Source organism: Raphanus sativus, chromosome 6 (genome assembly GCF_000801105.2).
Source record: "Raphanus sativus cultivar WK10039 chromosome 6, ASM80110v3, whole genome shotgun sequence".
NCBI lineage: Eukaryota > Viridiplantae > Streptophyta > Magnoliopsida > Brassicales > Brassicaceae > Raphanus > Raphanus sativus.
This window is the reverse complement of record NC_079516.1, coordinates 9,235,531-9,257,696: the sequence shown is the minus strand read 5'-3', so window position 1 is coordinate 9,257,696 and position 22,166 is coordinate 9,235,531. Positions and strand designations below refer to the sequence as shown.

The following is a 22,166-nucleotide window of genomic DNA, read 5'->3' as shown; positions in this document are numbered from 1 at the left end:
GAAGCTCAGCTCCAATAGGCTTTATATGATGCTGCATAAGTCTAATTTGCGTAGATAATTGCAACTAAGAACAAGTAGTGTGTGTGCTCTTACATGGTTCTTAAGTGTGTTTCTTTCCTGTTTGAATCTTAATCGATACAGAAGGTGGAATTTTCAGGTTCAAATTATGTTCAAGGGTAGGGACGTGTCTAGATGAATACTTAACTTGGGTTTTCCATGATCGTATTCATGACATATACAACTCGTTTTGTTGCATTTCACTGATTTACTGCAAACTTGTGTTATATTTGTTGAAATCTATTTAGTCTTTTGTAATCTTAGTTTGATGTGGACCTCACCCAATTTTATATGAAAAAAATTGTAATCTTTAACGTTAGTGGCCTGGAGATATATGCTGCTGTGTTAATCTCATAACATACAGTATATTGTTCAACGAACCATGATTGTGATTCAAGGTTGGAGATGATGTTAAACCATATGATCGTATCTTACAGTTGTATGATAATTAACGAATATATTCCCTGTTCTCTTGCTTTTGCTTTTAGCTAAGAAGATGAGATGCTGACGTTCAACCTTTAAAAGTGTTGCCGTAGCAATGAGACCAAGGTTCGAATACCAGCATCCACGCCATTTTTTTAGTATTTTCTTTTTTTTTTTTTAAATTACCGAAAGAAATTAATAAAACGAGGGATCGATTCCCAAATTGAAATTCATTAGGGTTTATCGGTGGGGTCTGAGTAACTGTTTCGCGAGGAGAGTAACGACTCCATGATTCAGAGCAAATACTCGATTACTGAGCGGCAGCCGGCTCATCTTCTCGAAGAATCGAACAAGTCATTTGCTTGCATTGCCTCTATCATCTTATTGAACCTTGGATGATTTCATTTCCTCGATTTTAAATCAGATAAGATCTGTTTCTTCTTCGAAGGTAACTGCAGCTTCGTCATCATGTATTCGTTGATTCTCCATGGAAGAAGGTTGATTGAGTTTCAGAAATGGCATCCTTGGCCAAATGTATTGTCTAGTCTTTCCAACACCTTCTCCTCCGCTTCTCCCGCTTCTGATGATCAAAAAGGTAACACCTTTACCGTCGCTTACCTCGTAGATTCTTTAGGTTTCACCACCAAACTCGCTGAATCAATCTGGAAGAAAGTCACCTCAGAGGCCAACAAGGGAGACCCAGACTCCGTTCTCAATCTTCTCAAGAGCCACGGCTTCAGAGACTCTCACATCTCAACCATCATCACAAACTACCCACGACTCCTCGTACTAGACGCTGAGAAATCACTTTCTCCAAATCTCAGCTTTCTCCACTCCAGAGGAGCTCCGACCTCCGAGATCACTGAGATCCTCTCGAAAGTCCCTAAAATCTTGGGGATGAAAGGGGACAAAGCAGTCGGGAGATACTACGATTTCGTCAGAGACATCATCGAAGCCGACAAGAGTTCCAACTACAAAATGTCGTGTCTTTCTCCTCTCCCGGAGGGTTCTAGGCAGGATAATATCATCAGGAACGTGTTGGTTCTGAGACGACTGGGGGTACCTCAGAAGCTGCTCTTCTCCTTGCTCGTCTCGTGTTCCCATATTGTTAGTGGGAAAGAGAGATTCGAAGAATCGCTCAAGAAGGTTGTTGAGATGGGTTTCGATCCCAGGACCACGAGGTTTGTGGAAGCTCTACGCATTGTTTACCAGATTAGCGACAAGACGATAGAAGACAAGGTTAGTCTCTACGAAAAGTTGGGTTTCGCTGTGGAAGACGTGTGGGAGATGTTCAAGAAGTATCCGTTTCTGCTGGCGATCTCTGAGAAGAATATATTTAAATCCTTTGAGACGTTTATGCGCCTAGCGTTCACCAGAGATGAGTTTGTGAGGATGGTCAAGCACTGTCCTCAGACTCTTGGGTTGTCTTCAGAGTTGGTGAAGAAGAAGACCGAGTTTCTGGTGAACAACATGATATGGACAAGAGAGGATGTGGTTGCAAACCCTGCGGCGTTTGGATACAGCTTGGAGAAGAGGATTGTCCCAAGGGGTAATGTGATCAAAGCTCTCATGTTGAAAGGAAATGGTATCCCTTCAGTTGGGTATGTTTTGGTATGCACAGACGAAGTTTTCTTAAACAGGTATGTGAGGAAGCACGACGACAAGGAGCTTGTAGCCGAGTTGATGGCTATCTTCACCGGAGATAGTACCGCATAGATCATAAAGCCTGTCTAGGATTTTTGCTTTCATTTATGACTGGAAAAAAAAATCTCAACATTAGACTTGTGTAATCTCTATTTTGATATGAACCCTTTCTCTCTACATCCTTAAATTTTTTAATTTTGTTCTCTCTTTTCTGATATCTCACTTGAGTCTCTCTTGTTTTCTCACATCACTAACTAACCTTGTATCATGCTTGTTTGTTGCTAAATGTCATACAGTATGAAACTAAAATGCATTAGAACATTGCTTGACCATCCTCACAAACTAAATATATAATAATCTTATCTTTAGGTTTCTAAATACATAATCTATCGCAGTGGATTCATTTCAGTCCTTGTAGTAATCTTATCCATCTCCAAATCATGAGCGACCAAGAGTATGGGTTTAAGCCCTGTCAGGACGTTTTTTCCCTAACAAACCTTACCGCTAAGGTTCGTGCCTTGCATCAACAAGTGAGAGCAACTGACAAAATTCATTTGGGAAACAGGCAAAAGAAAAGACTTCTTGTTTGACCTTATATATATCTTGGCATCCTCCATTGTCTAGAAGTATACAACACCATTTGTGGCAAGGAACGGGAGTATTCAAATCTGCTATTTTCCCTCCGTAGTTCATGAGATGTGGGCGAGAGCTGCCTGTCAAAGGGTAAATTGATTAAAGAGAATATTTTTCTTTTCCATCTGAGCTTTATAATACAAAACACTGTTGATGGAGATACAAGGACGATGAGGAGGAGGAATGACGTCGCTTTGAGTGTTTCGCCATGTAGCTTGACGACCAAGTACTTTTTAACTAATGTCCAAGAAATGAAGAGAGTGATTTAGATCTTTTTTCTCATAGGCTGGCTTCAATGAAAAAGTAAACTGAACCCAATTTTCTTTCAGTATCATGAACTCACTAAGTCCATTTTACCTTTTTAACCTCTTGTCACGAGCCACTCTTACCTGGAGTGGGTTGCGATCTCAACAAAGGGGTTGATTGGTAATGGAGACACTTCAACCAATCAATTCCAATATGCCCAAGGTTTTTACATAAATACAGTAAATCAAAAGTCCGTTTTAACATGTGTGCAGTTTTCAAAAACAACAAAACGGCACACAAGGTATGACTAATGATCGAGATCGACGAAGCAAACGATGAAGGGCTTATCATCTGGTCCATAAACCCTAATTTCTATTTATTTTGTTGTTTTTTTCTTCTCTCACCCAGATCCTTAAAACGTTCATCGATCTTCACCAGACATTTAGTAAGAGCGAATAAATTTCCCTATCATTTTCTCGGATCCGATCAGACAGATCGCCGGAATCGTTTCAAACTCCGGTGGTTCTGTTTTCGGTAACTGCATTGCGTTGTCATCAAATGTATTCTCTGATACTCCACGGAAGAAGCTTGATCCAATTTCCGAAACGGCGTAGCTTTACTCTTTCAGTAACCCTTTTCCAAAACGCATCCACTTCCTTCTCCACCTCCTCAACTCCCCTCGCTGACGTGAGCCCTAGAGATGCTCGAAAAGGCAAGAACTTCACTGTATCTTACCTCGTCCGTTCACTTGGTTTATCCACAAAACTCGCCGATTCGATCTCGAGAAGAGTCAGCTTCGATGACAAGACCAACCCCGATTCCGTTCTCAGTCTTTTCAGGAGCTACGGGTTCACAGACTCTCAGATCTCCACCATCATCACGGACCACCCGCGATTGCTTTTACTAGACGCTGAGAAACTACTAGCTCCCAAGCTTAACTCCCTGCAGTCTCGAGGAAGAGGAGCTGATGAGCTCACTGAGATCGTTTCGAAAGTTCCGAGAATCTTGGATAAGAGAGAAGGCAGATCCATCAACCTGTACTACGACGTCGTCAAAGAGATCGTTGAAGCGGATAAGATTCCCAGAGAGTCATGTAGTAGTAGTAGGCGGGGGAACAAAATGAGAAACGTTTTGGTTTTGAGAGATTTAGGCATGCCTCAGAAGCTCTTCTTGCCCTTGCTTATCTCCCTCGCCGAACCCATCTGCGGGAAAGAAAGATTCGAAGTGTCTCTCAAGAAGGTCATTGACATGGGCTTCGATCCCACAACCTCGAAGTTCGTCACTGCTCTGCGTATGCTTTACCAGATGAGCGACAAGACGGTCGAAGAGAAAGTTAATCTCTATAAAACGTTGGGGTTTGCTGTCGGAGACGTATGGGAGATGTTCAAGAAGTATCCGTTCTCTCTGGCTTACTCTGAGAAGAAGATAACGAGGACGTTTGAGACGTTTCTAGGGTTAGGAGTGACTAGAGAGGAGTTCGCGGGGATGATCATGAGCAGTCCTCAGTGCATTGGGTTTTCCGCGGAGGCGTTGAGGAGGAAGACTGAGTTTCTGGTGGAGAAGATGAATTGGCCGCTTAAGGCTCTTGTTTCGCGGCCTCAGGTGTATAACTACAGCATGGAGAAAATGATTGTGCCGAGGAGTAACGTGATCGGAGCTCTCATGTCCAGAGGGTTGCTCGGAGATGGAGTAAGTGAACAACCCCCTCCGCTGCCGTCGGTTTTTGCGTGTGCAGAGCAGGCGTTTTTAAACAGGTATGTGCTCAAGGTGGATGACGAGGAGCTTGTGGCTGAGCTGATGGCTATCTTCAATGCAGACTCTGCTTCATAGATATTGATGTTGACAATGGTACGCCAAGACTATTGTATGTTCCTTTCATCTTTGAAGAATTTAGAATCCAATCTCTTAGCGCAGAACAAAGTTTCAGAGAAGTTTCGTTTGCTCTGTGATGATACTCATATCTTTTTAGACGATTTTAGTATATGTACTATTGCACTTTTCTTCATTGCCAAAGATGTCAGTCAGATGAAGACTACATTTTACAAATTCTATTAAATATTATACTAACAGAAACTGATTAACAAGAAGAATGGTCAAGTTGGTGCCTTTGTAAGTTGTGAACTAATGACGATATTGCATCAATAAACTTACATTTTAGGTTTGTCATCAATAAATTTACTTTAATTGGAAAATTTGTACCAATCTTCTGTGCCACAGGGTGAGGGTAGTAAACAGGAGAATGCAGTCAGAACTCAGAAATATGTGAATAAGGCGTGCTCAGAAACATTTCTAGGCCTAGGATTCAGCAGGGATGAGCTTGTGATGTTGGTCAAGTGCCGCCATCCTCAGTGTCTTAATCATTTTGCAGTGTCGGTGGAAGAAGATTGACTTTATGGTGAAGAAGATGAATTACCACCAATACGGTCTGTTTTGTTGAATACTGATGAGCTGCTCTTAAAAAGGTATGTGAAGAAGCATGATGACAAGGAGCTTGATGACTTAGCTGATGGTGAATATCTCCACTGCAGATATTTGCTTCATAGATCAGAAGGCTTGGTAAGGACCTTTATTTGTTTATGTTAATTTTATATTTGTTGCTGAATCTTTTGCCGTTGAAGAAGAACTTTAATATATAACTGCTTGATCCCAAACTGTTTCCTTTTAATGTGCAATCCGACTGAGCTTTACTCATGTGTCTCCTTCAAGTATACAGCGAGAGAGGTTGGATCAGAAGCATTGAAGAGATTTATTTATACATAGCAGCCATATATATAGGTTCACAGTTCGTTAAGTTATCTAAATATGACTTGAGTGTTTAGCAATGGGGCTGGATGTTACAGAAGAAATATGAAAATCCAGGTTTAGTAGTATAGATGTTATACTTTAATTTGATTTAGCAGCCATGATATTTCAGATTCAGAAACGTCTGTAGAGACTTGTCACAAACTTGATGACAGAAGAGTGCAACCACTTTATCAGATTCTGAATATTGATCAAAGATAAATACATATTCGGGATGACAAATTTTATTGGTTTTAATCAATTTTTTTTTTTTTTGTTGTGTGGAAGCACCTTAGCCTAATGGTTAAGGTCTAAAGGCTTCTACACCCAGGTCTGGGGTTCGACTCCCAGACTATGCAATTTATTGTAAATTTTTTCAAATCCATGTTTCAAGTCCGGGAGAGAGCGCGATTTATTAGGCAACTATGCAGATTATGGAAGGAAGGACGGTTCAGATGATGCAGTTAGGCGTAGATCTTCATAAGACAGGTAGTTTGTCGGTTATCGAATCATCAATGTAATGTTCCTAATAATTGTAATATCATAATAAATCAGCGTTAAAAAAAAATCAATTTTTTTTGTCAGCAGTTTTAATCAAAACTTATGGATGATTTTTGTATAATTATCACACTCCCTTTGTTTGATTTTATTTGGTGTTTAAGATTAATGCACATAAATTAAGAAAATGCAAAATCCTATACAATTTATTTTGGTTATATAAAAATATCATAAAAGAAACTAATTCAACCAATAAAAAAATATAGTATTTTGTAGTTGGTCATAAATTTCAAATAACATTAAATTTTGTTTAAAATAAAAAGAATATTGTTTAAAAATCTTTAAAAAAACCAAGTAAATTGATACAGAGGGATAAAACACAAGTGTGTAGTGTGTAGGTGCATCTTAAAATTTGGATAATGGGCCTTAATAAGCCCATTTGCATTATAAATCCTATTTCCGAGTAAACGGAATCACAGCAGCAGAGTCTCTCGGGAAAATTGTCAATATGTTGACGTGGCATTACGAGAAAATTGTAATGTCTCGGTATATCCAACGGTACACATTAATAGAAGTGAACCGAACGGTCATCGAAGTCTCAAAGAGTGATGAAAGTCTGAGTCAACAAATATAACCCTAAAGTAAATTTTTGGCGCTAATCTTTTCCCCCCCTCGATTTCGCTGAGCTCAAAAACATCCTTTCACTCTCATCTTCTCTCAATCTACACTCGAAAAATGCAGCGCCAGAAATCGATTCTCTCTTTCTTCCAGAAACCGTCGCCGGCGACTCAGGGTCCAGTCTCTGTCGATCCTACTCGCGGCGGAGGAGGTTTACGATCTACCGCGAGGGAAGGAGGTATCAACAGCGACGCTTCGGTACGCTCCGTGGAGCAAAACGTGCCGAAAAATGTGGAAGATGATGATGTTAGAGGAGTGGATACTCCGCCGGAGAAAGTTCCTCGTCGCGTCTTGCCGTCTAACTTCAAGGCGGCGGCTGAATCCGCCGGTGGTGGTGGTGCTTCTTCTCTCTTCTCCAGTATCATGCATAAGTTCGTGAAAGTCGATTGTCCTCCTGAACGTTCTGGAGAGAGGTAACTATCTTCGTTCCTCTTGATTTCGAATCCTTAGCTCGGTTCAGTTAACATTAGGTCTAGCCTCGAATTTACTGATTCGATTCGATCCATTATTGCTGATTACTGCCTTGTATCGTTGTTTGGAAATTTTCAGGAGCAGAGAGAATGTTGCTCCGCTTGGTGTATCTATGATGCCTGATAGTGTTATTCCTGAACGTCGTTTGAATAATGCTCAACCTCAAGATAGAGACCGTATCTTCAGCGTCACTGGGAGAGATGATCTAAGATCAGTAGAAGAGGACGATGTTCTTGGCCCGGAAACACCCGGGACGCGTCCGAGTGTTCCTCGTTTGAAGCGAGTTATGGAGGATGGGGTGGCTTTTACTGAGAATAAGGTCTCTCTATTTGATTCTAACAAAAGGATGAAACTGTTTGAGGATCGAGTCTGTGGAGAGAAAAAACAAGTGAACGAAGGGACCAAGTTCGAATGGCTTGAGCCTTCTCGGATCAGGGATGCTAATAGAAGGCGGCCTGATGATCCCCTTTACGATAGGAAGACCCTCTACATACCCACTGACGTTTTCAAAAAAATGTCTGCGTCGCAGAAGCAGTATTGGAGTGTCAAGAGTGAGTATATGGATGTTGTGCTTTTCTTTAAAGTGGTGAGTGAATCTCAATCTAGTGCTAAATATTTTTCTTCAATGGGATTGGTTGGCTTAGATCTGCATTCGTTATGTTCTTCTCAGGGGAAATTCTATGAGCTGTATGAGCTGGATGCAGAATTAGGTCACAAGGAGCTTGACTGGAAGATGACCATGAGCGGTGTGGGAAAATGCAGACAGGTATGTCGGTGGAAACAACTAGCCTGCTTGATTCATTGCTTGCACTAAGTCTATAGATTTGACGTCCTCTTTTTCTAACAGGTTGGTATCTCTGAAAGTGGGATAGATGATGCAGTGCAAAAGCTATTAGCTCGTGGGTAAGGGAACTGCCATACTTTATTGCTTTTCTTTGCTACCACTTTGGTTAGGACTTAAACAAATGGAGATCACATCAGTCATTATCAGCATGGAGGGTTTCAAACCTTCCGTTGAAACTTTAATACTCATACATGTTTTCAATAGGAACTAACATACAGATTTATGTTTCCTTCTCCATACTTTTGTATTTTGACACATTCGTTGTTTCTTTTGAAGATATAAAGTTGGAAGAATCGAGCAGTTAGAAACATCTGACCAGACAAAAGCCAGAGGTGCAAATACTGTAAGTTGTCTTGGGAACATGTCAACAAGGTTGCAGACTGTTCTTGATTATTTTATTTTTCCTCACACTAGTTTCAAACTACGTTAAATTCTATGACTGTTCTGATCTGATTATCAGATAATACCGAGGAAGCTAGTTCAAGTGTTAACCCCATCAACAGCAAGCGAGGGTAACCTAGGGCCTGATCCCGTCCATTTACTTGCTATAAAAGAGGTTTGTTATTTGTCTTAGACAAGTAAAACTGATTCAAGTATTCAAAAGTTACACTCTTCTTTAGCAATCTTTCTTCCAGCAGTAATACTTTGGGAATTAGAATGCCAACATTTGCTGGTTAGTTTTATTTGCTAGAGAATTGCCTTGCAATATATTCTTACCGAATTGCAGAATAAGTCTCTGATTGATATCCTCTGAATTTTAAAAAGTGTCAGTCCGTTTAGCTAGATCCCATTTTTACAATTATTATACTGTCGAATTGCATGTCAAGGAATCTCAGTCCTTGTTAATGCATTCCTTCTTTTTCACAGTGACCACTGTTTGTGTTATGTTTGTCTCGTATGCTGGAGAAAATGATAGCTGATCTAAGCTCTATATTAGTCATGATATTTTAATGCAAAGCATTGATAGGGATTAGCTTTTCGTTACATTGCATAATGAATTGATGACAATTTTGCTTCTGAACTTTTGCTTTAGGTCAAAATGGAGCTAGAAAAGTGTTCAACTGCATATGGATTTGCTTTCGTTGACTGTGCTGCCTTGAGGTTTTGGGTTGGGTCCATCAGTGATGATGCTTCATGTGCTGCTCTTGGAGCTTTATTGATGCAGGTATGCAAGTTTGTTCCCATATTATTGACTTTGTGCCCATATTATTGGTTTGCAGGAATGTATTCTAAATTACCTTCTGGTATTTTTTTCCAGGTTTCTCCAAAAGAAGTGATATATGACAGTAAAGGTAAACTTCTTTTACACCCAATGATTTGTCATACTGAAGTTAAGGTAGTTGAGACTGCTTAAGTTTAAGTGTGTTAATGTTTAAATAATGCAGGGCTATCAAGAGAGGCCCAACAGGCTCTAAGGAAATATACATTGACAGGTACAATTTCAGTAGGCAACCTGACTGAAAATTTAGGAAAATATGTTTAAGAAACCTAACGAGATCATCATGTAGACAGATATGCATGACAATTTGTCTTGTTATTGATGCTTAGGCAATGATAGATCTCTTAAACATTTCTGGTGTCGATTATGTCAATGTATTGTTTCTATAGGGTCTACGGCGGTACAATTGAATCCACTACCACAAGAATTGGGGGATGCAGATGCTTGTGGAGTGAGAAATATGATAGAATCCAGTGGATACTTCAGAGGTTCTTCTGAATCGTGGAAATCTGCTGTTGATGGTCTAACTGAATCTGGAATTGCTCTTAGTGCTCTTGGAGAGCTAGTCAATCATCTTTCTAGGCTAAAGGTGGGCTAGCTTGGTTTTTTTTCCGCTTTTGACAAGTTCAGCAAAGGAAATCTTCTTAACTTACTGGTTATTCTTTCTTCTTGCAGCTAGAAGATGTACTTAAGAATGGGGATATTCATCCCTACAAAGTTTACAGCGGTTGTCTAAGAATTGATGGCCAGACGATGGTAAATCTGGAGATATTCAACAATAGTTGTGATGGTGGTCATTCAGGCAAGTACATGTTTTTTTATAGGTTCAAATAGAGCGTAGACACAGGAGTTGATATCCATATTCTAAAACTTGGTATATATCTAGCTAGTAAATATCGAATTTTTATTTGTTCTGCAGGGACCTTGTACAAATTTCTTGATAACTGTGTTAGTCCGACTGGTAAGCGGCTGTTAAGAAATTGGATCTGCCATCCCCTCAAAGATGTAGAAAGTATCAATAAAAGACTCGATGTGGTCGAAGAATTCACGGCAAACTCAGAAATTATGCAAATCACTGGCCAGTATCTCCATAAACTTCCAGACTTAGAAAGACTGCTCGGACGCATTAAGTCTACCGTTCAGTCCTCAGCCTATCTTTTGCCTGCTCTCCTTGGGAAAAAAGTGCTGAAACAACGAGTAAGAAACAAACACGCTCTTTCTGAACAATGCCTTGTATGGTTCGTATAGGTCTTAAGCATTGCTGTTCTGTCTATGATTGTTCTCCATCTGTATGATTTTATCCATTACATTTCTCTGAATATATTGGCACTGCAGGTTAAATCATTTGGGCAACTTGTGAAAGGGTTCAGAAGTGGAATTGATCTTTTGTTGGCTGTACAGAAGGAACCGAATATGATTAGACTGCTTAGTAAGCTCTGTAAAGTTCCTATATTAGTGGGAAAAAGAGGGCTTGAGTTATTCCTTTCTCAATTTGAAGCAGCCATAGATAGTGACTTTCCAGATTATCAGGTGCCCATCTACTATCTTGCAAATTCACACTTGTTATGGCACTGCTAAAAGACATGGTCTGTTATATAGTTTGATATGTATCTAAGTATAACTTATTATTCTTGTACCAGAACCATGATGTGACAGAGGAGAATGCTGAAACTCTCACAATACTCATTGATCTATTTATAGAAAAAGCCAAAGAGTGGTCTGAGGTCATTCACACCCTTAGCTGCCTCGATGTCCTGAGATCCTTTGCAATCTCTGCGAGTCTCTCTGCTGGAAGCATGGCCAGGCCTGTTATATTCCCTGAATCGAAAAGTACAGTTCAGAATCAGGAAACAAATGGGCCAATACTTAAAATTCAAGGGCTATGGCATCCATTTGCAGTTGCAGCTGATGGTCAACTTCCTGTTCCAAATGATCTACTCCTTGGTGAGGCTGGAAGCAGCAGTGTTCATCCTCGGTCGTTATTACTAACAGGACCAAACATGGGTGGAAAATCAACTCTTCTTCGTGCAACATGTCTTGCTGTTATCTTTGCTCAGGTTTGTATAACACTCGTTACATATAAATCACTGCTTTCTCAACATATATCAACAGTTTCTTTTCTTTATCTCTCTGTTTGCAGCTTGGTTGTTACGTGCCTTGTGAGACATGTGAACTCTCTCTCGTAGATACTATCTTCACAAGGCTTGGCGCATCTGATAGAATCATGACAGGAGAGAGTAAGTTTGTTTTTTTTCTTTTGTATCAAGTTACCTGTTCCTCACAAAACCACTTCTGTCTGATTGGTAAAGCCGGTTTTTCATTTATAGGCACCTTCTTGGTAGAATGCACTGAGGCGGCGTCAGTTCTTCAAAACGCAACTCAGGATTCACTAGTTATCCTTGACGAACTGGGCAGAGGAACTAGTACTTTCGATGGCTACGCCATTGCATATTCTGTAAGTCTCTCTTCTCCTTCAACCAGTACTCATTGATCAATTCGTAGATTACTTATTGATTTGTATTCAGGTTTTTCGTCACATGGTAGAGAGAGTCAAGTGCAGGATGCTCTTTGCAACGCATTATCATCCTCTCACCAAGGAGTTCTCGTCCCACCCGCGGGTCACCTTGAAACACATGGCTTGCGCATTCAAATCAAGATCCGACCAAGAACCAGGTGGCTGCGACCAAGACTTAGTTTTCTTGTACCGTCTAGCTGAGGGAGCTTGTCCTGAGAGCTATGGGCTTCAAGTAGCACTCATGGCGGGAATACCAAAGCAAGTGGTTGAGACAGCGTCGGTGGCGGCTCAAGCCATGAAGAGATCGATTGGAGAAAACTTCAAGTCAAGTGAGGTAAGGTCTGAGTTCTCAAGTCTGCACGAAGAATGGCTCAAGACATTGGTGGGTATCTCTCAAGTCGTCGACAACGACAAGGCCATGTTTGAGGAGGAGGATGTCTCTGACATGTTGGTTTGCTTATGGCATGAGATCAGATCTTCTTGCTCTGTTGCTCAAGTAAAGGCGATGAGATAATTCTCTCTTTTTTTGTTGCTTCTCTGAGGGAGAGGGAGAGGGAGAGGGAGAGGGAGAGGGAGAGAGAGAGATCCGTTTTCTCGTTTTCTTTTCGATCTAGATCGAAATTTGAGTTATTCAGCTTAACCCGATTGTAACTTGTTTGGTTGACAAAGACTGGATTATTGTTTGAAGGTTTTTCTTTCCTCTTTCTTAAGAGCAAGCTTTTCCAAATATACATGCAATGCTGGAGTGGCTAGGATCTAATGGTGATATTATTAGGCCTGGTAAAAAACCGGAATCGAAGAACCGAACCAAAATATCCGAATTGGAACCGAAGAACCGAATCGGAACCGAACCAAAATATCTGAATCGGAACCGAACCAAGAGCTCTCAAATATCCGAATGGTTCCTATATTTCTATAACCGAACCGAACTAGAACTAGATAAGAATCGAACGGGTATCTGAATATATAAAATATTAATTATATATACATATAAAATACATACTTAAATATATATATAATATTAAAAGAATCCAAAAATATTTGAAAATAACTAAATTATTATAAAATATCTGAACTATTTGAACTAGCCTAAAAAATCTGAAAGTATCCAAATAGGTTAATCTGAAATATCCAAAGTAATCAGAAATATCTGATTTTTTTATCTAAATCTTCTTAATTATTTTTAACTTTTAATTATTTACAATTTGATCCTGAAAATTGCTGATTTGCACAGTTGCTTTTCAATTTGGCTTCACACTTCTAATTGTGCAATATAATCTTTTACTTTTCGAAGATTTGTATGCAAATTCAATCTAATCTAAAATGAAAAGCCAAAACCATGAAATAATTATTATCGTTTAAATACTAGCCATATATATATGATTCATGTATGTTCATATGTACATGAACCAATGTACACAAAAGTTTTAGCATCCACATGTACAAGAATAGACATGTACACCAATTAATTTGTGTAAGAATTCACATATAAACCTGATAAATTTGTTAGATATATTTGCAATCTACGATATATGCACGATATAAAATAGTCAAGATGTATACATATTTTTTTGACAATGAACGCTATTCAAGGTGTACACATAGTTTTTATTCGTGGTAGTTGTGTATGTCGACGATCTGTTTATCACCGGAGCAAGTGAGAAGACCATTCAAGCTTTTAGAAAGGAGATGGCCTCGAAGTTTGACATGAGTGACCTTGGTAAGCTGAGTTACTATTTTGGTATCGAAGTGTGTCAAGAAGAAGGATGTATAACTCTGAATCAACGACGGTATGCATTAAAAGTCTTAGAAGAAAGTGGAATGAAGAACTGTAATATGTCGCATATGCTGACTGAGAATGGCCTAAAGCTGGCCAAATCAATTGATGGAAAGGACGTTGATGCTACAAGATCCTGGAGAAATGTTGGTTCCATGAGATATCTTCTTCATACTAGACCGAAACTTACTTATACAGGTGGAGTTCTGAGTCGGTATATGTAGAGTCCAAAGGTGTCACATGAAGCTGCAATGAAGCATTGTCTTAGATATCTACAAGGGGGGACATCACTTTGACTCGTCTTTACATGAGCAACACCGAAGGCTCCAAGACTCATTGGCTATAGCGATAGTTTGATTACGAGGTGTTTTGCAAAACAAGATACGGTTGCGCTTTCAAGTTGTGAGGCAGAGTTTATGGCTGGAACTGAGGCTTCAAATCAGACTATATGTTTGCAAGAGTTCGTAAGAGAGGTCACTGAGAAACCCATCGAGAAAGTAGTAGTCAAAATCGATAAGCAGTTGCAATTGCTCTTACATGGAATCCAATATTCTATGGTAGACGCAAACACATACATTTCAAGATATTATTTTATAAGGGAATGTGTGGAAAGAGGAAAAGTTAATAAGTTATTGAGTATGTTTCAGGTGATCAATAAAAAACTGACATTTTAACTAAAGTTCTTGGAAGAATAAAGTTCAAAAAAATGAGGAATCTAATTGGAATTACAAGACTTACCAAAGAAGAATTTCAAGTTTAAAGAGAGAATATTGCATTAAGCTTGAAATAAAAGAAAGTTTAAAATACAAATCAATGACCTAATCCTACGAGTTATGGAAATTAAGAGTCATAATGCATTTAGGAATTATCTAAATATGCTACCTATTAGGATTAAGAATTATTAATCTCTATATAAAGATATATCATATAAGCTTGTTATATAACTTGAGAAATCTCTATATAAAGATATATCATATAAGCTTGTTATATAACTTGAGAGTTTAGAAATTGAAAGCTTAAATTTTGAGTGAATTTATTAAACACTAAAAACAGTGCCGTGCCTAGGTGTTTGGGGGCCTAAGGCTAGAGTAAAAACATTTCCATATTAGTAATAAATATCTATATACATCTAATCTTACAAAACAATTATGTATTTAATATTTTATAAATTCATATGAAAGATTAAACATCTTATTTCTTAAAAGAATACAAAACTTAAACCAAAAATACAAGATTTGAAATTATTTATGAATATTTTATAATTATTTAATTAAATATGTGCTTAGTTAGATATGTTAGATGTTAAGCTTATAAATGTATTACTACAATAGTAAAAATAAAAACTTACAAGCTAAAATTGCATGAAACAAATCTAAATAGCATAAATAAATTATTGTTTAGATCCAAAACTAAGAGAAGTTTATATATACAATATAACCAATTGAACGAGGGATTGAAATGGGGGCCCTAAAATGAGTTATACAAGTTGGGGTCTAAGGCAGTTGCCTTTCTCATAACAAGGTGAGCACGCCTCTGACTAAAAAAGAGTTATTCGTTATACAATCTTTTTTTTTGAAACTTGAAGGGTTAAACCCGGGTCACTATTGGAACCAGACCTAACCCCCGGGGGAGTCGCAAGCCCGCGGATGGACTCCTTCTCCTGGGCATTCAAATGTGTCCTAAAGCATAGACCCATATCCGCGTTAGGTGAACAGAACAATGTGACTTAGTTTCGCATAGCAGGAGGATCGAACCTGAAACGTGTTGGCGTCCCAGGCCCGTCCACTGCCACTTGACCGCAAAGCCCGTTCAAAACAGATTCGTTATACAATCTTATTCTATGAATTGTTGATATCTACACGTCAAAATAGTTAATGCATTTACACGTCCAAACAAAATTAGTTTATGTTTTTTCAGTCCAGATAACATTTTTAATACCAAAAGGTAAAGATTCGTTTTCACATGTATATATTTATTTATATGAATATTGATTTTTCCTATAAGATGTTAAATATATCGACAATGAATACAAACTAGATTTTGACCCGCACGTCCGTGCGGGTGTATATTTTTTAAAAATATGTTGTTTTTCATGTTAATATTAGAGTTGGGAAAAAAATCCGAATCTAAAAAATCGACCGATCCCGATCCAAAATGAAGTACAAAACCGAATCGAAATTGATTAAATATCAAAATTTTATTATTTAGATAACTGAAACTGAATCCGATTCGAAGTATTTCAGATACCTGAATGTATTTGAAATAGATTTATATAATTATATATATTATTTTTTAGACTTAATGTATATAAAAACATCCAGAATATATATATATATAGATATGATACTTATAAGTTGGTTTAAATAATTGAAAATATATATAAATAGTCAAATGTAAATATCTAAAATAGTTAAAGTATATTCAAATCACCAAAAATTAACATAATTATTGATTTTCTATCCAAATATTTAAATCAAACCAATTTATATGTTAAGTTCATGTATTCTGATATATGATATTCAAAATTTATATGTAATATATTATTTTGTTTATATATTTTGAGAAATTCAAAGTATATAATGAATTTAAATGGGTTATCCGAACCTGAACAAACCCGCGAAAATCCGAATCGAATCCGAACAAAAATTTATAAATACCCGAATGGGGACTGAAATCTTTGACCCCGGAAACCTGAAACCCAAACAGACCTAAACCGAACCGAATGGGTACCCGAACGCCCATCCCTAATTCATAATCTATTTTTTTCCTTTCAAAACATATCAAACATATAATTATAGTATTTTATACGTACTATCATATATATTTTTTTGATACAAATCAACTTTAAATTATTATTTTAATTTGAAATATGTATATAAAGTTTAAATTTTGTTTTATGATTATTTTAAGCAAATGACATTTTTAGATAATTAGATTATCTCATTTTTCTTATATTTTAAAGTTAACACAAATATATAGTTTCTCATAATATAATAGATTTCCAATTTTTCTTAATAATATAAATTCATTCTTTTCTTAATATACTACTGTCTATATTTCCAAACAAACCTATTTTTTAAACTGATATTTATGTTTCCAAATAAACCGATTTTTTAAAACTAATATTCATGTTTCCAAATAAACCTATTATTCAAACAATCATTTTTAAAAAGTTATTATCTATGTTTCCAAAAAAATCTAATTTGTGCTTCAGTTTTAATAATACGGATGAGAAGATCACGATTAATATCTCAAAAGATGTTAAAACTGGATATATGTTGATTTAATTTAGTCATTTAACCTTATTTAATGTGGTGCTTGTTATTATGTGAATAGTGGAATTATTTCAACTATCTTAACGTGGTGGTTTTTAAGATTTGACCGCAAGAATTGTATAAATGGTTTAGCAAACCATTCCGTTATGAGCTATTGCCATGATCAAGGGATTAAATATAGTCAAAAATATATAAATATAAATTTGATAAAAATTGGATCACTTTGATCTATAATTGTTTTGATAACCAAACATACACGATTGGTTAAATATGGTTCAGATCAACCAAATAACATGGAAAACTTTTGTCTCTATGAATTTAAACAAACACAAGTGATTTTGAGCCCATTTGCAAAGATTTTGAGCCCAATCGTGTAATGTCATATATTTAAATAGAAAATTTTAATTAGAAGGAGTGGCAATCAACTGTAATTATTAGGAAAAAATAAGGATTAAGTACTAATTGTACTTCAGTTTTAATAGTTTAGACTAGATTCTGACCCGCGGATATATTTTTTTGCTTTAGATTTTTTTATTATTTCAAGAAATTTAATTTTTATATGTTGTTAACATTAATTAAATTTATCATGTGTATTGTTCTGGAAAAATTTTCGTGGTCATTATTTTTGTTAGAAATAAAATAAAAAGTGATAAACACAAAATAAAAAATGCTTGGAAAGAGAAGATGGTAAATGTTTTTGGTATAGAAAATATAATTGGTTAGAGTTGAATAATAATAGTTACATACAATTATAAAAAGTAGGTTGAAATAGGTAATATTCCAAATGATAATAGGCAATAATTTTTTTAGTAAATATTGTAGTTAGCGAAAATGTAGGTGATAGTTTGGATATAGCTATTCACAATATCTCATTTAATATATAATTTAGGAATAAAAGAAGATAAATTGTTAGAAAATATTAAAAGAAATATTCTTGGTTACATCGTACTTTTACAAATAAACTATATTGGTATGATAGCAATATTTGTAAATTTGAATGACAATCGAATTTACTTTGGTAACTGTTTTGAGTATATAAAGTTTAGTTTTAAATTAAGGAAACTCATTTTCTACCTAGACAGTTAACGAAAATTTAGTTAGGTTTAATTTAGGAAAACATTTAATTGCTGGAAAAAGATAATATTTCTAAACAATAAATTAATTAAATTCTAAATGGCATTGAGTGGTAAATATTGTGCAACTTTAAGAGTTATTTTCTATGTGTACTTCAGTTTTAATAGATTAGATACAGCCATTGTTGAAAAGGCCATAAATGTTTGGATGTGTCAAATGCGTGCCTAATAAAATCGGTGGTTGGATGTCAATTAAGAACCATATATAGGCCTAACCCATTTCTCTTCTCACTTTATATATACGCACAAAAAATATCAAACTTCTTGTCTCATCTCTAAAATCACTAGTTAAAGTATGGTCGTTAACCAGAAGATATCCGGTCTCGCAGCCGTTATGAACGCCAAGATCATCGGTTCTGGTGAGAGGTCAATGGTCTTGGCACACGGATATGGAGGCGACCAGTCGGTTTGGGATAAGATAATTCCGGTCTTGTCCCAATCTTTTAAAGTTTTGGTCTTTGACTGGCCTTTTTCTGGAGCCATCGAAGACCAAACTCTTTATGACTCATCGAAGTATAACTCCTTTGATGCCTTCTCTGACGATCTTATTGCTCTTATGGAGGAGTTGAAGTTTGGTCCCGTTGCGTTCATAGGCCATTCCATGTCTGGTATGATCGGTTCTGCTGCTTCTATAAAGAGACCCGACTTGTTTACAAATCTTGTTCTTATTGCTGCTTCTCCAAGGTACGCTCACTCTTAGTACAACTACTAATTAGCGCTTCTCCTTAATAATAATTAAAAGTGAAAACATGTTTGTAGAAGCAAGGGAAGAAAATCAAAGACATGTTTAAATGAGCACTTCTCCTTAATTATAATTAAATGTGAAAACATGTCTGTTGAAGCAAGAAAATCGAGAAAATTGAAGACATGTGTAAACTAGTTTTGTTCTTTATATAACATCGTGTGTGTGTCTGTACACAAAAAAGGAAAGAAAAAATAGATGCGTATATATGTATCTGTAAATGAGAGTAGAAAGATGATCGAAAGAGAGATATAAGTACATGCCATCAAAATTAAAAGACTATACCATCTCATCTCGTGCAATATTCTTGATAAATACATGTTTCATGAAATACGACAAAATATTATGCTTTGCGATAATATTCTGTATTAGCTGATAATTAATGGATTTTACGTGGATGGTATCTGCATCTACTGTCATGTAAGTATGTAGCTATTGCCACTTCTTGAACATGTGGTCAGGGTCAGCTCTAGCTTGTTACATGGATATGACATATTATCACACCTTGCTTTTTCTTTGTAGCCTATATATGCCTGGCCACATAATCATGTATGTATCGTAGATTCATATAAAAGAAACCAATCATATAAAAGACTGTAGATTTTGACCACAAAAGAAAAATACAACTGTAGATATTATGTATCAATATTACGTGGACCACTTAGCTTTAAACGGTCTACTCAGGCAAAGAAAATTATTGAATCGGATTAAATTACTTGAATGATCAAATATTAGTAACAAAAGCAAAAGTACAGTATAACAACGACTTTTAAAAAAAAACTATACCAAAAATATCTGCTAAAGGATGAATTATTAGTTTTTGATTGATATGATTATATACTCATTATGGTAATAGCCATGTAGGTGGAAAAGTCGGCCACAAATTATTGCAGCAGTTTATAAAGTTTGACTAAATATATGACTAATGCAACGTACTTATAAAACTTTAATTAGATGATTAAATATAGTAATGTTACTAGTTATTAGATTGAAGTGGAAACTATTTAAGTGTATTGTAACCCAGACAAATTATCTATAGGTACATTAACAGCGAGGATTACAAAGGAGGGTTTGAGCCAGAAGACATTGACGCGATCATCTCCAACATTGCCTCCAACTACGAGGCTTGGGTAGTTGCTTTCGCCCCCACAGTGGTCGACTCAAGAGACTCTCTCTCAGTCCAATGGTTGGAGAAGTGTCTTAAGAAGATGAAACCCAAGACGGCTCTTGCCTTAGGTAAGATAGTGTTTGGCAGCGACGAGAGAGAGCTTTTGGGCAAAGTGTCAGTTCCTTGCCACATCATACAGTCTGGAAACGACGTCGTTGTTCCTGTCTCCGTAGCTTACTTCATGCAAGAGAATATCAAAGGGAATTCCACGGTAGAGATCATTGAGAACTCGATTGGGCATTTCCCACAAATGACGTCACATCTGGAGCTTCTACGAGTCATGAGACGCCTCCTCGAGTTTTGAGGCTTGAATATAATAAACAGCTTTACATGCGTCGATATTTTTCTCGTCTACAATATTCTGCTAAGATAATGAAGTGGGTCATAAGTATCATATATATATATTTTTGTAATGTGAATGTGTATTTAATTGGCAGCACAGAGTAATTTAGTTTACATTTTAGTTGAATAAAAAGATGGATCAGATAGTGGAAGTGGTAAAGTAAATTGCGACATTTCTTCGTTGGTTTAAACTGAATCTGTTCTTTTTAGAGTGTTGTCGATCGGTTTACTTCTTGGGAAAGACACGAAAGAAAAAAAATTGTTTTTAGAAAAATCAATATACATGTATCAAATAGAGATCGTAGTTCAGTTAGACTTGAGACATCCTCAAATCTTTACACTTCGAAAACAAGGAATCCCAAAAAAACATGAAATCTCTCTTCATTAGTTTAGTGGGAGGGTGTACCCTAACCTAAAGGACATCAAACGTGTTGTTTTATTATTTTCCCATTCCAATTTCCCGGGTGGTGATATATCATAGTTTTTGCTACTTTAAAACCATGGTATAATTTTTTTATAAAATTTATAATATGTGTTTGGAATCTGTTTTAGAAGTTTTTCAGTGTCAAAGTATGTTTTGGGGTATTCTGAGATTTCTTGAGCTATTTGAGAGTAGAACTGTGCAGTCGTGTTAAAAATTTAGCTATTAATGAAGGATTTCTCACGGTGCGACTGAACTCTAATTTTAACACAAGATAGAGTTTTAAACTAGCTTTCCAATACCACTGGTTTGAGGTCAATCAGGATCTTATATCCAAAAATTTATTTGTTTTACTGAAAAATGGTCTATCTGACTTGCGAGAGGAAGTAGCCAAACTTATAGCATGGTGTCAACCAACACCACCTTTGTTTCGATGGACACTCCTCCAAATCAGCAAACAAAATTTTTTAAAAAAGTTTCAAGAATAGTAATTTTGCCCAAAGTTTTCCTTATTTACTGAAGATCATAGAACATATGTGAACCCTATATATATGTTTTATAAGTTATTGTGGAGGCTATGCTATATTAGACTTTCTTTTAATCGTTTTTTAAGGTTGGACAGAATAGAAGAACTCCTTTAGAGATCTTTTGGAATTCCATTTTTGATTTATTATATGATTTATGTTCTTTATTTGATTATGTCTTCTCTGATCATGTCTGAGCAGATTTCTTGTTATATTTAGAGTTTTCTAAAGTTTCGATGAACTTCTGAAATTAAAAAAAATGCTTGGGTATTATATTCCATTCTTCATAGGATTGTTCTTATTCTTTTTTTTCAAGTAATTAACTAGAACCCTGATCATAAATAATTGGTGCAAGCGAGAGTATAATCAATTACCTAAACTGAATTCTATTAAGTTAGGTTGTGCATACGAGAATTGGTTTACTTAACTTAGCGAATAAATCGATCTTAGTGAACTTTAATGAAGTCAAACCAAAACACATAAGACATTAGAACAATAAAGAACACTTGAATGGTGGTGAATTCACCCCGGAGATCAATTTTTTGTTACTATTCTCATGGAATCAGGTATAAAAACAGAAGAAGTAAGAAGGAGAAGGGGATCAGAGGAATAAAGAACTCTTTCATATTCAGATATATATAGTTATACATTTTCACTGATCTTCATTGTATCTGAATTTAGATGCAATAAGAAACACAATTTTTACTTTGATATACGGTAGAAATTCTATAATTAATATTCGATAAATTGATAAATTGATAAATTTCTCCGGTGT

General features: G+C 36.4%; 5 protein-coding genes across 6 annotated transcripts in view; all 5 read left to right on the top strand.

The window, feature by feature from the left end:
- LOC130496815 (transcription termination factor MTERF2, chloroplastic-like) overlaps positions 1–5,654 on the top strand; it is a 38,754-nt gene extending 33,100 nt beyond the window's left edge. Inside the window, exon 2 of the mRNA XM_056989304.1 lies at positions 5,221–5,654. The gene's annotated coding sequence lies outside the window, so the exon portion shown is untranslated. The remainder of the gene's footprint in view (positions 1–5,220) is intronic.
- LOC130496817 (transcription termination factor MTERF4, chloroplastic-like) lies at positions 706–2,319 on the top strand. The gene has a single exon (XM_056989308.1). It carries the CDS (start codon positions 949–951, stop codon positions 2,194–2,196), a length of 1,248 nt encoding a protein of 415 aa, XP_056845288.1. The 5' UTR covers positions 706–948; the 3' UTR covers positions 2,197–2,319.
- LOC108807188 (transcription termination factor MTERF2, chloroplastic) lies at positions 3,325–5,654 on the top strand. 2 transcript variants are annotated; one of them, XM_056989306.1, is made up of 2 exons: positions 3,325–4,851; positions 5,221–5,654. In XM_056989306.1, exon 1 carries the CDS (start codon positions 3,562–3,564, stop codon positions 4,831–4,833), a length of 1,272 nt encoding a protein of 423 aa, XP_056845286.1. In that variant the 5' UTR covers positions 3,325–3,561; the 3' UTR covers positions 4,834–4,851; positions 5,221–5,654. The 2 variants fall into 2 exon arrangements, with proteins under 2 accessions (XP_056845286.1, XP_056845287.1); XM_056989307.1 differs by having other exon boundaries at positions 3,325–4,867.
- Positions 5,655–6,959: 1,305 nt separating this feature from the next.
- On the top strand, positions 6,960–12,692 carry LOC130495940 (DNA mismatch repair protein MSH7-like). The gene is made up of 17 exons (XM_056987584.1): positions 6,960–7,373; positions 7,510–8,017; positions 8,102–8,197; positions 8,279–8,334; positions 8,552–8,618; positions 8,736–8,831; positions 9,309–9,440; positions 9,534–9,567; positions 9,661–9,708; positions 9,884–10,083; positions 10,170–10,296; positions 10,414–10,691; positions 10,830–11,024; positions 11,135–11,551; positions 11,635–11,731; positions 11,822–11,949; positions 12,020–12,692. The coding sequence occupies exons 1-17, from the start codon at positions 7,018–7,020 to the stop codon at positions 12,521–12,523; spliced, it is 3,339 nt and encodes a 1,112-aa protein (XP_056843564.1). The 5' UTR covers positions 6,960–7,017; the 3' UTR covers positions 12,524–12,692.
- A 5,735-nt stretch (positions 12,693–18,427) lies between these two features.
- Positions 18,428–20,655, top strand: LOC108810280 (probable esterase KAI2). The gene is made up of 2 exons (XM_018582402.2): positions 18,428–18,878; positions 19,976–20,655. Exons 1-2 carry the CDS (start codon positions 18,490–18,492, stop codon positions 20,406–20,408), a joined length of 822 nt encoding a protein of 273 aa, XP_018437904.1. The 5' UTR covers positions 18,428–18,489; the 3' UTR covers positions 20,409–20,655.
- Positions 20,656–22,166: the final 1,511 nt, after the last annotated feature.